Source organism: Neomonachus schauinslandi, chromosome 6 (assembly GCF_002201575.2).
Source record: "Neomonachus schauinslandi chromosome 6, ASM220157v2, whole genome shotgun sequence".
In the NCBI taxonomy this organism is placed as follows: Eukaryota; Metazoa; Chordata; class Mammalia; order Carnivora; family Phocidae; genus Neomonachus; species Neomonachus schauinslandi.
This window is the reverse complement of record NC_058408.1, coordinates 45,209,771-45,225,320: the sequence shown is the minus strand read 5'-3', so window position 1 is coordinate 45,225,320 and position 15,550 is coordinate 45,209,771. Positions and strand designations below refer to the sequence as shown.

Sequence of the window (15,550 nt, the reverse complement as noted above, 5' to 3'; positions counted from 1 at the left end):
CGGGACTCGATCCAGGGACTCCAGGATCATGACCTGAGCTGAAGGCAGTCGCTTAACCAACTGAGCCACCCAGGCGTCCCTAAAACTTTTTTTTAATTAAAAATGAAAAATTACATTACTTTGTGAAGAATAAATGGAGGAGAGCAAGTATGGAAGCAGAGAGCCTAAATTAGTCTTAGAGTCAAAAAGGAAGTGGAAAAATAGCATGGCAGACAAAGGATGGTGGCAGGGGAGATGAAGAAAAGATTGCACAGGACCCGTTAACTGACCAGATATAGATTATGAGGGAGGAGTGGTTATCAAAAATGACTCCTAGGTTTCTGGCTCTAGCAAATGGGTGGAAAGTGGCACCTTTTATTCAGATGGAGAACAGTTTAGAAAGAAAAATCAAGAGTTCATTTTTGGAGATGGTACGTCCCAGATGTCTATGCTGCATCCAAGCACAGAAAGCAAACAAATAGATGAATATACTAGTCTAGAATTCAGAAGAGAGATAGAGATATGAACTAAGGGTTGCTGGCCCACACTCAGGATTGTAAATTTAAAGTAATGCACTTAGAATTAGGTACAGTACATAGTGTTGGAGAAGGGTTCTCCTAGCACTGTCATTATCAATATTATCATCATCATCATCATCCATTTAACAGCATCTTCATAATAAGTAGGTGGGACTTATGCAGTAGACACAATTCCGGCCTTTTAAAGGAAAAAATAAAAATAAAAAACAGGCTCCCCTAGAACATAATGCTAGAATTAAAAGTAAAGTCCGACTACAAATTTTCATTTCACTAAAAATGTTACATCTGTTAATCCCAAAACAGTGACTACAGAAATAATGGAGAATTGATAAAGTCTCACCAATTTAATTTTCATTCTAAGTTGAACTAAAAAAGCAACAATTACATAGCAATTATCTCTCAAATTTAGCTTTTATCAAATTCAAAATGATTAACATATTAATTATGCTGTTTCAGCCTTCCACAAACTCCAAGATGATATGTTATGCCCAGGATCAAAAAATAATTTTAAAATAACCTAGAGACAGAAATCTTTAATATTTCCTTTAATCCCCAATAGAACACCATACCATCATCTTTGAAGACAGCTAAAATGAGAATTTCTTAAATATTTTTTTAAAATTTTATTTTAATTCCACTCTAGTTAACATACAGCATTATATTAGTTTCAGGTGTATAACATAATGATTCAATGCTTCCATATATTTAAAATGATAACTGACCAAACTGCCTTACAAGAAAAACCTTAGGGCTATTCATTTCTATAATTGCTGTATTTCATACAGAATTTGGCATGATTGTGAAACTATAAAAAAACTCCACTTTTCGGTGAATAAAACTCAGACGAAAACAACAGTTTACAATTGCTCTTCTTGGTTCCTTCAGAGCCTTTTCTCATACACGATGGGTTCAATTTTGCTTAACGTTATGTTAGTTTTACCTTAGAACTAAGTTATGAAAATACTAGTTGGGAATGGAGGGGAAGGAGAAAGGGAAGAGGAGGAGAAGACTCTTACTGAGATCATTTTATGTACTGGGCACTACCCTAAATGCTTTATGTATACATTATCTAAGTACTCACAATAACTCCAGGAGGCAGGTATTAGTATCCCCCTATATTTTACATGTGAGGAAACTAAGGTAAGCAACTTTCCCAGGTCACAGGGCTGGTAAATGGGAGACCCATGACTCCAGCCCTCACTCTATGAACAGGCACCAGAGGTGTACCACCAACATGAACTGCCTCTTCCCCACAAATTAATTGATTAACCTTCTTGCCTCTTGACCAAAAATTTGTCAGACTTTTATTTCTGAACTATTTTGTTGACAGATTAAATTGGCTGTTCTCAGCTTTTATAAAAGGTTTCTGAATGTCATATAAATAAAACTCATTCAAATCTCATTCTTCTATAGTTTACACATTATAAGAATGTGACACAAAATTGAATATGCTTACTGGCAGTTTTCGAAAATCATGTACGTTTTTCATCCTTAGTCTGGTGGGTATAATATGACTTCTAAAAATTCTCTGGTATAGTTGCTATTTAGAAAAAAAAAAAAAGAGTAAAATGACTATGAAACTCACGTGCACAGAATAACAGTAGAACAAGGGAATAATTCCTGGTACTGAAGACAGCATTTTAATACTCGGTCATCATTGTTCTCGTCACTCAGTCCATCTGCAAATTTAGCAAAAGCGGTAATCAATAAGCATGCTAAAAATCTGGACAGTATTTACAAGTCAAAAAAATCTAAAAGAAAGAACACTTCTTAAATCAAAAGAGAAAAATAAGACACAGCAAAACAATGCCTTAAAAATTCGGGATCTAGAATTCATGTAGAATTCCAAAGAAGGTAGAATTCAGGTAAAATTACCAAAGTAGTTAGTTTACTACTAAAATGAAATAGGATATGACTATTAATAAACACAAAAGAAAGAAAGTGATCAGTAAGTTAAATGCCATACTAGAAACCTAAAGCTATGAATTCTAGTCTCAATTCAGTCACTAAGTTAGAGATTATAAATTATAGGATTACATCATGCTTAAAATGACCTCCACCCAAAAGAGGTCTATAAAATAATGAATAACTCTTCTACCAGCAACAGAACCATTTTCATGTGTCTGCTTTTCCCTAATCTCTAAACAATTAACATTTAGAGATGCATAGGAAAAGGCGATATGGGCCCTAGGTAGGAAACACAAAAATTTCTACCAAGTGTTAACGAATGGCTGACAGAGCGTCCTCTGGCATTCTGCAAGCTTTAAAGCATGATGTAAAAGTTTGGATTTTGTGAAAATGATGTAATGTGTAGAAAAACAAGACCAAAGACAGTGTTTTTCCTAAGTCCTTACACTGCCTGCCTCAAAACTCCCTTGGGTACCTAATAATAAGATTTCAGGGCCCCACCCCCGACCCACTTCTGTATAAGAATCTTTGGAGTCTGGACCCAAACATGAATTTAAATTCCTTGGTGAGTCTCTTACACACTAAAATTCAAGGTGTACTAGACAAGGAGCCTCAACTCCGTTCCCAGACTATAACTCTTTTCCCCTCAACTTTTAGCCTATATTACTTAGTCCTCTAAACATTCAAATTAGAAAACTCATTCATTCAAGGAATAAATTTTTATATAGGGCTGAATTTGTACCCAAGCCTCTGTGCTAAGTAACTGGATATACAAGGACAAACTCTTGAGGAGCTCACAATCTCTAGTGAAGTCTAGACAGAACTGAATTGATCTCAGAGCATAAGCCCGAAGATATGATTCAGTTCTTTTATCAGACAACCAGTAAGCCAAGCAGACATATACTACAGTAGCCGATTTTCCTTCTTTTAGTCCACAGAGTAAATACCACACTATAAGGCAAAATGGGCAGCAAAAAACTATTAGCTTTAAACAACTCAGCAGATGAAAGGTTAAAGGTTACAGTATACTGTTCTAGAGGTATTAAAGTTCAATATTATCTGTTCTGTCACTTTTTCTAGAATACGCGGGGCTTGAAAACATACCTAAAACTGCAAGAATATTCATGAAATATTTATTCAACAAATATTTCTGAGCACCTGCTCAGGTACTGTTCAAAAGTGAACAAAACAAAGACTCTGGAGACAGATTAATCTGGGTTTGAATCCCTGCTTTCCCACTTACTAGCCATGTAATCTTGGGCAAACTGCTTAACCAGGAAAATGAAATAAGAAAATTTATAGGAAACAGTTGGCTCAATAAGGGGTAATAACAAGTACTTTTTAAGTAATATATATTTATTAATTAAAACTCAGCTCAAATGGCACAACAGCATGACCTCTTGACTCACAACATCAAAAACCCCACAAAATTCTGTATAAATTATAGTTAATATGATATTTAATATTTAAGAATTTAAGAATTTAAGCTTCTCAACAGCTTCTCACTGATGCGGCCCCAGAACAGTGTCTGGTATAGGTATTTGGCAAATACATGAATCAACAAAAATATAGTAAAATATAAAAATCATGGAAAAAATGTCAGGTGGGGGGGGTGGCAGATAACTATTTTTCCCTTATTATAAAAATAAAATAATTTAGAAAATCTGGAAAATGCAGAAAACAAAGAAAATTAAAATAACTCATAATTCCATCAGCTAAATATATCCAACATTCACCATCTATAAGTATATAATGCATAATCTAACAAATTTGGGATGATTTTTTTTATTCTTTTAAATCCTATTTTGTCATTAACATTTTTTGAAATACAGTAGTATTCTTTCACATAGCTATAGTATTGTATGCAACTTCTACTGTTAGACACTCAGGTTGTTTCAAATTTTTTGCTGTATTAATAATACTGTTATGAGCCTTACTTATATAAATCAGCATCTCTGATTATGTCTTAGAAAACATTTCTAGAAAAAGAATTGTATCTTTAGGCTTCTTGAAACACACTGATAAATTGCTCTCCTGAAAAGTTAGTAATTCATATTCTCAAAGCACTGGTATGATGCAAAAGAATAACTTTCTAAACTTAGAAGCAATAAAAAGAAGAAAGGAAAAGTGAAAGATCTAAACTAAAAATATCTATACATCAGAAATTAACAACATTAAAAACGTCAAACAGGAGAATATTTGCAGTGAACAAGGGGCTGCTTAGTTGTACTTCTTTTGTGAATTACCTATTAATAATCTTTGTCCATTTAGGGAAAAGGGATTTTTTGTTTTTCTAGTCAATATGTATAAGCTTTTCATATAACAAGGATACAAGAGAATTATTGCCTATTCTAGGCCATAAACCATCAAGTACTTTAACTCAACCAATCTTCACAATCATTTTTTGAGCTGGAGGTTATTTTCCCCCATTTCATTGACTTAGTTGCCTCATCTTTAACTTTCCCCAGGTCAGGTTATAAACCCAGATCAATCAGATTTCAAATCCTATTCTCCTCTCACCACACTAAATACTACATCAAATAAATACAATTTTGAAAAGAGTTAAGGACAAGGCTAAAATTATAGTCAACGAAGGCAATTTAACATGAACTATCTACATTTCCTTTTTTGATGGAAAAATGCCTGTTTAAAAAATACATTGTTACAATACTCAATGATTATGTAAAAGGAAAATAATACACACAAAATTAGCAATTATTAAGAGCTAGTTGCAACTGTGCATGACATTTGTAAAGTATAATAAAAGTTCATTTTGCTTTTGCCTTTTTCCAAACAGGAACTTTAATTTTACTCAGGAATCTTGAATTGAGTTTTCTCGTAAGAATATTAGTTTATCATTAGAATATAAAATGTAATTTTATTATGATAAAAATTTCTAATGGATATCATAAAATCGTTATCAATAGAATAAACCTATTAAATACATTGTACTTTATATAAAGAATGTTTTTAATGATCAATGAAGAAAACAGTGATACAGAGAAACACATAAAGGACTTACCTGACATAGACAATTACAAATAATCTATTATTATATCTATGACCTTATAACTAAAAGCAGTTTGAGCAATTTAATAAAAACTACAATCAAATACCATTCAAACATTAAAGTAAAATATGGATTTCGAGGAAGACACCCAGAAATTGAAACAACACAGACATCTGAGACCACTACTATGATTTACCCTCCTCAATCATCAAAAAAAGCAGAGACTGAGGAAGTCAAAGCATCAAAAAAGCATATGAACATGGAAAAGTCAAAGGAAATATACCAAGCATCTATAAATAATAAATGTGGCCAAAATATCTATTCTAAAATGAGCTCTAAAATAATTTTCAAAGCAAATCTATTGAAGAAATAGACATGCTTTTTAGGACAAGTTCTTAACCTCTCTGTCTCAATTTCCTCATTTATAAAATGGGGCTAATAACTTCCACAAGTACTGTATGGTTTGAATGAAATATTAGCTGGCAAAGCACTTGGAAAAGGGTCTGGAGAATAATGACTATATAAGTGTTATCCATTATTATCATCCTTATCCATACTATTAAATAATAAAATATAGTTTATATCAACAAACTAAAAAAAGTAGAAGATTAAGAGTAAAAAAAAAAATCTCCTCTCCTTTTAAGGTTTGGGGTTTTACTGACAGGATGGTTTAGATCAGGGGTTAATTTTGTTAATTGTGTAGTTGTTAAAAAAAAAAAAGTATCACATACTTTTTAGTTAGCAACACATACCAAAGTATTTGAGTAAAAATGATATGATACAGTATCTGGGACTTGCTTCAAACTACTACAGGAGTTCCAAGAGTAGAAAGAGGAGAAAAGGAAATGAGAGAATAAACAAGAATGGCAAAATGTTGATAATTACTGAAAAACAGTGAGAGGTACACAAGGAGTCATACATTATTCGACCTCTGCATTTGAAATTTTTCATAATGAGAAGTTAAAAAAAAAAAGAACCACCAAGATGTTCAATATAAATGTTCAAACATTTTAGTATTTTCTTAACTTTAATATTTGTGGTTCTCCTTTAAAAGCTTTTAAACATACCACACAAAGCTGCTCAAAATGCACAAGGATTGTATATAAAACATACTAAGAGCTAATAAATATTTGTAAAGGGAATGAAAGAATGAATTATGGAGGCCCTTTTTCTTCAAAGATTTAAGACTAAACGACTGTGCCAAAAGCCTTCTCAGGGTTAATACCATGATTAGATTCATCATAGGATGAATTCTTTCATATCTTATTGTATATGAGTAGAGTAGACAACATAAATCCACGATATTTAAGTAAGTGTAAATGTACGTATATAAATGAATGAGTTGAGAAGAAACAAGGTTTTAAAGAATGAAAGAAATCCTCTAAATATATGTATAAACTCTGCAGAGGCAACAGTGTTGCTTTACACATGGATTTTTTTTTTCCACAAGGTGATACATATATATAACATAAAGAGCATACTTAGGTTCTAAAACTAAAGTGATTTAAAAATGACTGAAAAGAAGCTAATATGGAAAAAAAATAAATCAAGAGAAACTCTATAGACCTTTATTATACAAACACCTCCTAATTACAGATTCTGACAAACCAGAGGAAAACAATGCCTCTCTCTGTATTATACAAACTGCACAGTGACAGATTCTAATCAGGGACAGATTAGAAACCTCAATTACTTACTGGCTTCGTCACTCAACAACGGTATTTAAAAAAAAAAAAAAAGAATCCAAAGTACTATAATACAGAAAACTATGCATACAGAACTATACAGTCACTATCTGTGAAATAAAGACATAACCTAAGAAGGCCTAGAAGCAGAAAAATAAAAATCCAAGAAAACCTGAACCAAGCCAAATAGAATACCCCTAATCATCACTACGTCTGGCCATTTCACATTCCAATGATTATAAATTCTTTTAAAGTTTCGCACCATTTCCCCCCAATAATGAGTCAGCACCCAAACAAATCTAAATCAGGAAACACCCCGAGAGAACAATACTTACAAAATTTTTGAGATGCAAGCTGTAGTGACTGACCCCATAGCTTTCTGTCTTGATTTTTGAGACTGTCATTGATGAAATGAACTGCAGGCACAGCTTTGTGCTGGGCATGTTTTAGCAGTTTTCCTGCCTTCATACGATCTAGCTCTTGTATGACCACCCAGGGAATTATTAACACAAGTCTGTCAAAGCCTGAAAAATAAAAAAGATTTCTTAGAAGTCAACAAATATTTATTGAGCTACTAAATTGAACTGCTGTAGGAGCACTGGAAGTTTTAAAGTAAGGAATTCACAGTCTAAATGAAGAGATAATACATAAAAAATGATAACTAAAAATAGATATAAGTATGGGGCGCCTGGGTGGCATGGTGGGTTAAGCGTCTGACTCTTGGTTTCGGCGCAGGTCCTGATCCCAGGGTCAGGAATCCAGCCCCATGTCCAGCTCTGAGGGCGGAGTCAGTTTAGGACTCTCTCTCCCTCTGCCCCTGCCCCCTGTGCACACGCCCACTCTCTCTCTCTCTCAAATAAATCTTTAAAAGAAAAACAAAAACAGATGTAAATAAGTATCAAATGAATGTTACAAAAATAGATACTATAGGAGCTCAAAGAAGAGTAACTTTGGATTGTTAGGTTGACCTATGAAGGCGCTTTTTTTTTTTAACTTATGCTGATTATTAATATATATATTTTAAGACATATATATCTTTATAACATTTTAAACATAATGGAAATGTATTTGTGGGGGAAAAAACCACCCCACATCATCGTTAATATAAAATATCAACTCAAATAAGAAAATCAGAATCATGCTTTATAAATACCTGGAATTTCTGTTGTCTTCAAAATTCTAACAAAATTGAGGTGATTCATCAGAATATTTGTGTCAATAACAATTAGAAGCTTTTTATCTGAAGCAGTATTTGCTAGAGAAAAAGAGCAAAGTTAGGATTTCATGACACTTGATAACAGACTTGCATAATAACCGAAGTTTTGATATCATAGAACTTTGAAGGTATTCTTAAAAGAAGGCAGTCCTTTAGACAGCCAAAACAAAACTGTGTTTACTCTAATCCTTAAAAGAACAGTAATCAATGTTTAACTATCTACGAGTGAAACATCCTGAATTGTCTGAGTGGATTTTAAATCATAAACTAATTTGCTCCACTAGTAACTATGTTGGCAAACCTTGTTCTGCATCACTAGTAGTGGTACACTTAGGATTTATAAGCTAATTTTAATACAGTGTGAGTGAAATATAATTGAAAAGATAAATATGTGTAAATGAAAGAAAACAGGTAAGATAGCATTATTATTTCATAGGGTCATTGTGAGGATCAGATAAGTTAATGCACAGGAAAACACTTAGTAAATTGAAAAGTGCAGTATGAATGGTAATGTAGCATTACATTTTTATAAATACAATTCAAAATTGTATGCTAACAGACTTTGGGTAATATCTATCACCTTCTCCCAGTAGGAAGAATGATCAAAACTTTACTAAATAAGTAAGAAATCCATGCATATAATACCTTTGAGCAACTGGCATTATTTCTTTTTTTTAAGTTTTTATTTAAATTCCAGTTAACATACAGTATGATATCAGTTTCAGATGTAGAATTTAGTGATTCATCACTTACATACAATACCTAGTGCTCCTCCCTACAAGGGCCCTCCTTAACCCATCACCCATTTAACCCATCCCTCTGCCCAGCTTCCCTCCAGTAAGTCTCAATTTGTTCTCTAACTATTTCTGATCAGGGCTTTACATAGTTGAAACTGTCAAAAATCATGATTAAGGGCAAGAATAAAAGACAGCTCTGATAGTTGATAGAATAAAAGATAACCCTGATTACTGATCCTTGGCAAAAAAGAGAAAGAGAAAATATGTCTAACTGCCTAATAATGTGAGATGTATAAAACAAATGATAAGACAAATATTAGACCTGACTCTAGTCACTAGAAGACATATACCATACCTTATTGTTTCAAATGAGCACATTTTAACATTTTTCATCTAAATATTATAAAAATTGAATGTTGGCTCATTAACTCCTGAGAAAGCATAGGAGATCAGAAAAATCATCATCTACAGATAGGGTATACCAGCACAAGAATGTACATCATCTTCCACCAAGTCAATCTCCATGCTTGTTAACTCTTCGGAAGATAAAACCACAGGTAAATCCACACTTTTTCCCACACGTGCAGCATGGAGCTCTTCCACTATCTGCATCTAAATTATAAAAGACCCACAGTAAAATATTTTGGATTATCTACTTGCAGATTAGTTAGGATTAGAAAGCAATTAATTCTAATAAATTCACTTGAGATGGCTTGTGGGGGAAAAAGTCACAAAAATATGGAGGCAGAATGGTGAAAGAATACAGATTTATAAACATACACAGGTTTGTTTTGTTTTGTTTTAAAGATTTTATTTATTTGACAGAGAGAGACACAGTGAGAGAGGGAACACAAGCAGGGGGAGTGGGAGAGGGAGAAGCAGGCTTCCCGCAGAGCAGGGAGCCCAATGTGGGGCTCGATCCCAGGACCCTGGGATCATGACCTGAGCCGAAGGCAGACGCTTAACAACTGAGCCACCCAGGCGCCCCCATACACAGGGTTTTAAAAGTAGCTCTTCTCTTACTACCTCTGTAACCTTAGGCAAGGAAATTATTTAACTACCTTGGGTCTCCATCTGTTCATCCACAAAATAGGAATGTTAAATAACTACTATTAGTATTTTTGTGAGGATTAAATGAAATAATATGAAGTTCCCTGCACAGAGCCTAGTACATAGTAGACCTTCAAAATAAGTTCATTCTCATCCCATTTTCACTTTAATGTACTTTGGAAGCCAACTATCTTTTCATCTGGATGATGAGCCTCTTCTTGAGATTTCTAAGATTATTTATGAGCCATCGAAAACTGAAATCTAGATTTTAAGACCCTTCTCACTTCAGGGAAGTAGTTCCCTGATGTATTTTGATGTGAAGAATTGTATATCTAATCTAGATTTGGAGCAGGGATGAGAAATCTTTCTTCTATCAAGGAGCACTGACCCACAGGACAGAAAAATACAACTATCACAAATAAAAAGTGATCAATATGGTTTTAAAGTCTTCTTTAAATAGAAAACTACAAAGTGTTTCATGGATCTAATTTTAATTTAGGACCAAGAAACATAAAAGTCTATGCAATAATTCCAAGAGGGTCAATCAGGAGATTCTAGCTGGGAAATGAAGCAACAGGTTAAAAATAAATAAATATGCACGCACTCTCATTTTCACTGAATAACATTTTCATCTTATTGCTGATTAGAAAAATGAGGCCAACAGATTATTACCATACTGAATTTTGGTAAGCCTAGGCGTAAGCATGCAAAAGTTATGATAACATTAAATCAGAATTCATGTAACTTGTAGGCTATAGACTCCATACTCTTTATTCAAAACAGTTTAGAGCTTAGAAACAAAGACAAAAAGGTGATCAATTAAATGTAAATATCTTCCAAGTAGTTTTTCATAACTTTGTAAAACTTACATATTGATTTAAGTAGAGATATCACTGCTACTCTCATATTACCAAGGTTTATATAGTCATTATTTATTATTTATATAAGAACTGTTTGACTTAATTTCATTGAAATATTCAAAGTAAATAAGTATATCAGTAACCTCTTGATCTGTATCTTGAATAGTTGCAAGTGATGCTGAAGAACATGGAGCTTCAAAACTCTGAAATGAAAAGTAATTTTATTAGTTAAGAATGAAGCATATACTCCATTGTACATATGAACCACGTCGTCTTTATCTATTCATCTGTTGAAGGGCATCTTGGCTCCTTCCACAGTTTGGCTACTGTGGACATCGCTGCTATGAACACTGGGGTGCATGTGCCCCTTCTTTTCACTACATTTGTATCTTTGGGATAAATACCTAGTAGTGCAATTGCTGGGTTGTAGGGTAGTTCTATTTTTAACGTCTTGAGGATCCTCCATACTGTTTTCCAGAGTGGCTGTACTCAGCCATCAGAAAGGATGAATACCCACCATTTGCATCAACATGGATGGAACTGGAGGGGATTATGCTAAGTGAAATGTAAGTCAAGCAGAGAAAGACAATCATCATATGGTTTCACTTATATGTGGAACATAAGGAATAGCGCGGAGGACCACAGGGGAAGGGAGGGAAAACTGAATGGGAAGAAATCAGAGAGAGAGACAAACCATGAGAGACTCTGGACTTCAGGGACCAAACTAAGGGTTACAGAAGGGAAGGGGGTGGGAGAATGGGGTAACCGGGTGATGGGTATTAAGGAGGGCACGTGTGGTGATGAGCACTGGGTGTTATACGCAACTAAATGAATCACTGAATGCATCAAAAACTAATGATGTACCATATGTTGGCTAATTGAACATAAAAAAAAAAAAAACAGTATAAAACAAACAAAAAAACCTTGGGGAAAAAAAAGAATGAAGCATATACCTAGAGTAGGGTTTTCAACATTGGCACTACTGACATTTGGCATTGGATAATTCTCTGTTTTAGGGATATGATGTGCATTATGCTGTTTAACAGTATCCCTTGCCTCTACCCAGTAAATACCAGTAACACTACTCCCTCCCAAACTTGACAATCAAAAATATCTCCATCAAGTCAACAGCCAAATGCTCCCTCTCGGGTAAATTGCCCCTAGAAGAGAAACTGCCCCAGAATAGAAAAGCCTCATTCTATTAAGTCAATGAAACAAGGTGGAAAGTCTTTAAAGTTTACTCATTCATATATACATTCCTGAAAATATTCATGTTCTAAGAATAGAACTACATGCCACCCTGAGAAACAGAAAGAACCACGGCCAAGATAAACAAGCTGGCCTTCAATGGTGGGAAATTTTCACCCAGAAGTAGCTGACCCATTTCTAAAAGTGACATGACAAAAAAAAGGGAACCTAAAGATTAGGAGATGGCTGAAGGGAAAAAGCTGAAAACTGCAATAGTTGTATTCTACATGGGTAGAGGGCCAGAGGTTTGTGTTTTAATTTTCTTTTTTAGCAGAGGTTGAAAATCTACTAATTCCAAGTTTTCACTGGCACTTTTGCTAAGCAGATGGGACTTAACCTGAACCTCTGTACAGGTAATAGGGAACTCAGCAAAAGCCACTACTAAACCATATCATCTTCTAAGAATTCTCCAACATAACACCAAACTCATACATATTTTACAGGCAGCTATATATGGTATAAATTACATATTCTCTTTAAAAAAGTGTATTATACATTGCTTTCCTGGGAATTCGGCTGCCATCCTAACTTCCCAACATCAGTCCTCGCATGGTATATATAACACCATATACATCACACACATAAGTTCATGATAGCTTTACTGTCCTCATGACCCTGGATTTTACAATCCCTTCTCCCTCTGACTTTAAATCTCACCAGATCCCTAAGGTCCTCTCCGACTAAGAAGTGCCAAACAAGTTAGAGATTATTATCAGAATTTCCTACGAGACTCCTGATATTCGAAGTCTTGTTGTTTGTTTACTTAGGTCATTACTACCCTTCACTGTCTTTGACCACAGGCCACTTCCAGGGACTTCAGTAAATTTTCTATCACTCCTCCAAACCAGGAAAGTTCATGTCAGTTGCTCCTGAAGACCTCTCCCTATTAAAAAAGAAAGTCTCAGTGGGCATTTATTTAACTGTTTGCCTCCTCCTACCATGCTTTAGTAAATAAATGAATTGGGATACAGCCCTCCCTGGGGATGGCAAATGGGAGTATCAATAATGAGAGTGACAATGGTTTTATCTACTGGAGTGATTCTGACCTGAAAACCAGATTACGCTGCTTCCCTGATTATGTTTCAGTGGCTTTCCATACCACCTGCAGGATACAAGATAAAACAAAACAAAACCTTTCCCATGGGATACAAAGTAATCCATTGTCTGAACCCTGGCTTCCTCTCCCACTTCCTCTCCTATACATAGATTTTCCTCACATCTCAACGCTAGTCATGCGGAACAACTTAAGTGCCCATGTACACTCTTGTCATGCAACCTCATGACTGTACCATTAGGATGCTGGCCCTCCCATATGCACCCCAATGTTCATAGCAGCAATGTCCGCAATAGCCAAACTGTGGAAAGAGCCGAGATGCCCTTCAACAGACGAATGGATAAAGAAGATGTGGTCCATATATACAATGGAATATCACTCAGCCATCAGAAAAGATGAATACCCAACTTTTACATCAACATGGATGGGACTGGAGGAGATTATGCTAAGTGAAATAAGTCAAGCAGAGAAAGTCAATTATCATATGGTTTCACTTATTTGTGGAACATAAGGAATAGCATGGAGGACATTAGGAGAAGGAGGGAAAAATGGGGGGGGGGGGGAATTGGAGGGAGAGATGAACCATGAGAGACTATGGACCTGAGAAACAAACAGGGTTTTAGAGGAGAGGGGGGAGGGGGGGGTTGGTTAGCCCGGTGATGGGTATTAAGGAGGGCACGTACTACATGGAGCACTGGGTGTTATACGAAAACAATGGATCGTGGATCACTACATCAAAAACTAATGATGTATTGTATGGTAACTAACATAACATAATAAAATTTAAAAAAAAAAAAAGGATGCTGGCCCTCTATCCTGGTAGGACTCTTTTATTCCTTGCTCTACACACCCTTCACTACCAAGCGCAAGAATCTCCACCTTGGTGAGCCTTTCCTGGACTCACCCCAAATTTATACTAACACCAGCTCAATTCTTAGTGCTCTTTTATTTCACTAAATTGCAACTGTATTTGTCTACTAATCTGCCTCCCTGGGAACTTCCTAAGGGTAAAAATCATCTTATTCATCTCTAAATCCCTAGAACCTAGAAATGTACCTAATACATAACAAGTAGCTTTAATTAATGTTTGATAAACTGCTGAATTGCTACCTCATAGGTCTGTAAGGATTAAGTGGGATACTGTTTATAAAAGTGTCCTATAAACCATAAATCTTAGAACATTAGTTTGCTACTGTGAAGGGAGGGTGCAAACAAAGGGGTCTCTACAAAGGACTATAAAACTTAAGAAACAAAAGAAGCTATTTTCTCTTAGGAAAGCATAACAGGATTACTAAATAACAGGATTACCAAATCCAGAAAATAACAATTATTTCCTTATAAAGTACACTCATCATTTTAGGAAGATAATTATCTATTGAGGAACTTGTGAGGAAAACAACAAATGTAATATTAAGAAGATTACTGTCAATAATATGCTAGAGAGAATATATTCAAGATAAGAACAATATTTATTTGCTGCTCCTGTGTCTAAATGACTTTAAGTCCGGTAAGACTGCTATCAAAGGAACAGCTGATAAAGAGTTTTAATTCCAATAACTGGAAAGTAATCATGCAAAAATTCCTTCTCCTACAACTTAATATTCATGCTATGTACCTCTTTTGATTTATGGGTAATTCTATTTAGAGACTAAAAGAAACTGTAAGGTAGGGGTGCCTGGGTGGCTCAGTTGGTTAGGCGTCTGCCTTCCGTTCGGGTCATGATCTAGGGGTCCTGGGATCGAGCTCCGCATCAGGCTCCCTGCAGTGGGGAGCCTGCTTCTCCCTCTGCCTGCTGCTTCCCCTGCTTGTGCTCCCTCCGTCAAATAAATAAATCTTAAAAAAAAAAAAAAAAAAGGAAAGAAAGAAACTGTACGGTATACTGCAGGGACTGCTCACACTGTTCTTTAGATGCATAGTACAGGGTAACGAACATCAAGCAATGACACAAAGATGTTCAATGAACATACTCCCAACTTCAAATTCTATTCTCACATTTTACACTAGAGAACTGCTTATAACTCAAAAAAACTGGAGCTTTACTTTAAGAAAGCAATAAAAAGAACAAACTCAATTGTTTCCTTCTTTGGACTTCTTCAAGTTCACCGAATGAGAAGTACTCTCCAGCTCTTCCAGCCTCCCTAGTTACAATCCCTCTGTTTTTCCTAAGAGTATCTTACACTGCAATCTATAGTCTTCATTCCTAAAAGGAGGTAGGCTCAACCAGCCTTGTTTTTTTTAAGATTTTATTTATTTATTTTAGAGAC

General features: G+C 35.0%; 1 protein-coding gene across 1 annotated transcript in view; it reads right to left on the bottom strand.

Annotated features, from left to right (window-relative positions):
- The window catches only part of SWT1 (SWT1 RNA endoribonuclease homolog), a 95,753-nt gene that overhangs the window by 69,400 nt on the left and 10,803 nt on the right, over positions 1 to 15,550 (bottom strand). Inside the window, exons 5-9 of the mRNA XM_021682861.1 lie at positions 11,128 to 11,187; positions 9,557 to 9,686; positions 8,275 to 8,376; positions 7,457 to 7,645; positions 2,104 to 2,197 (exon numbers count right to left, since the gene is read on the bottom strand). Coding sequence (XP_021538536.1) covers positions 2,104 to 2,197; positions 7,457 to 7,645; positions 8,275 to 8,376; positions 9,557 to 9,686; positions 11,128 to 11,187 — 575 coding nt within the window. The remainder of the gene's footprint in view (positions 1 to 2,103; positions 2,198 to 7,456; positions 7,646 to 8,274; positions 8,377 to 9,556; positions 9,687 to 11,127; positions 11,188 to 15,550) is intronic.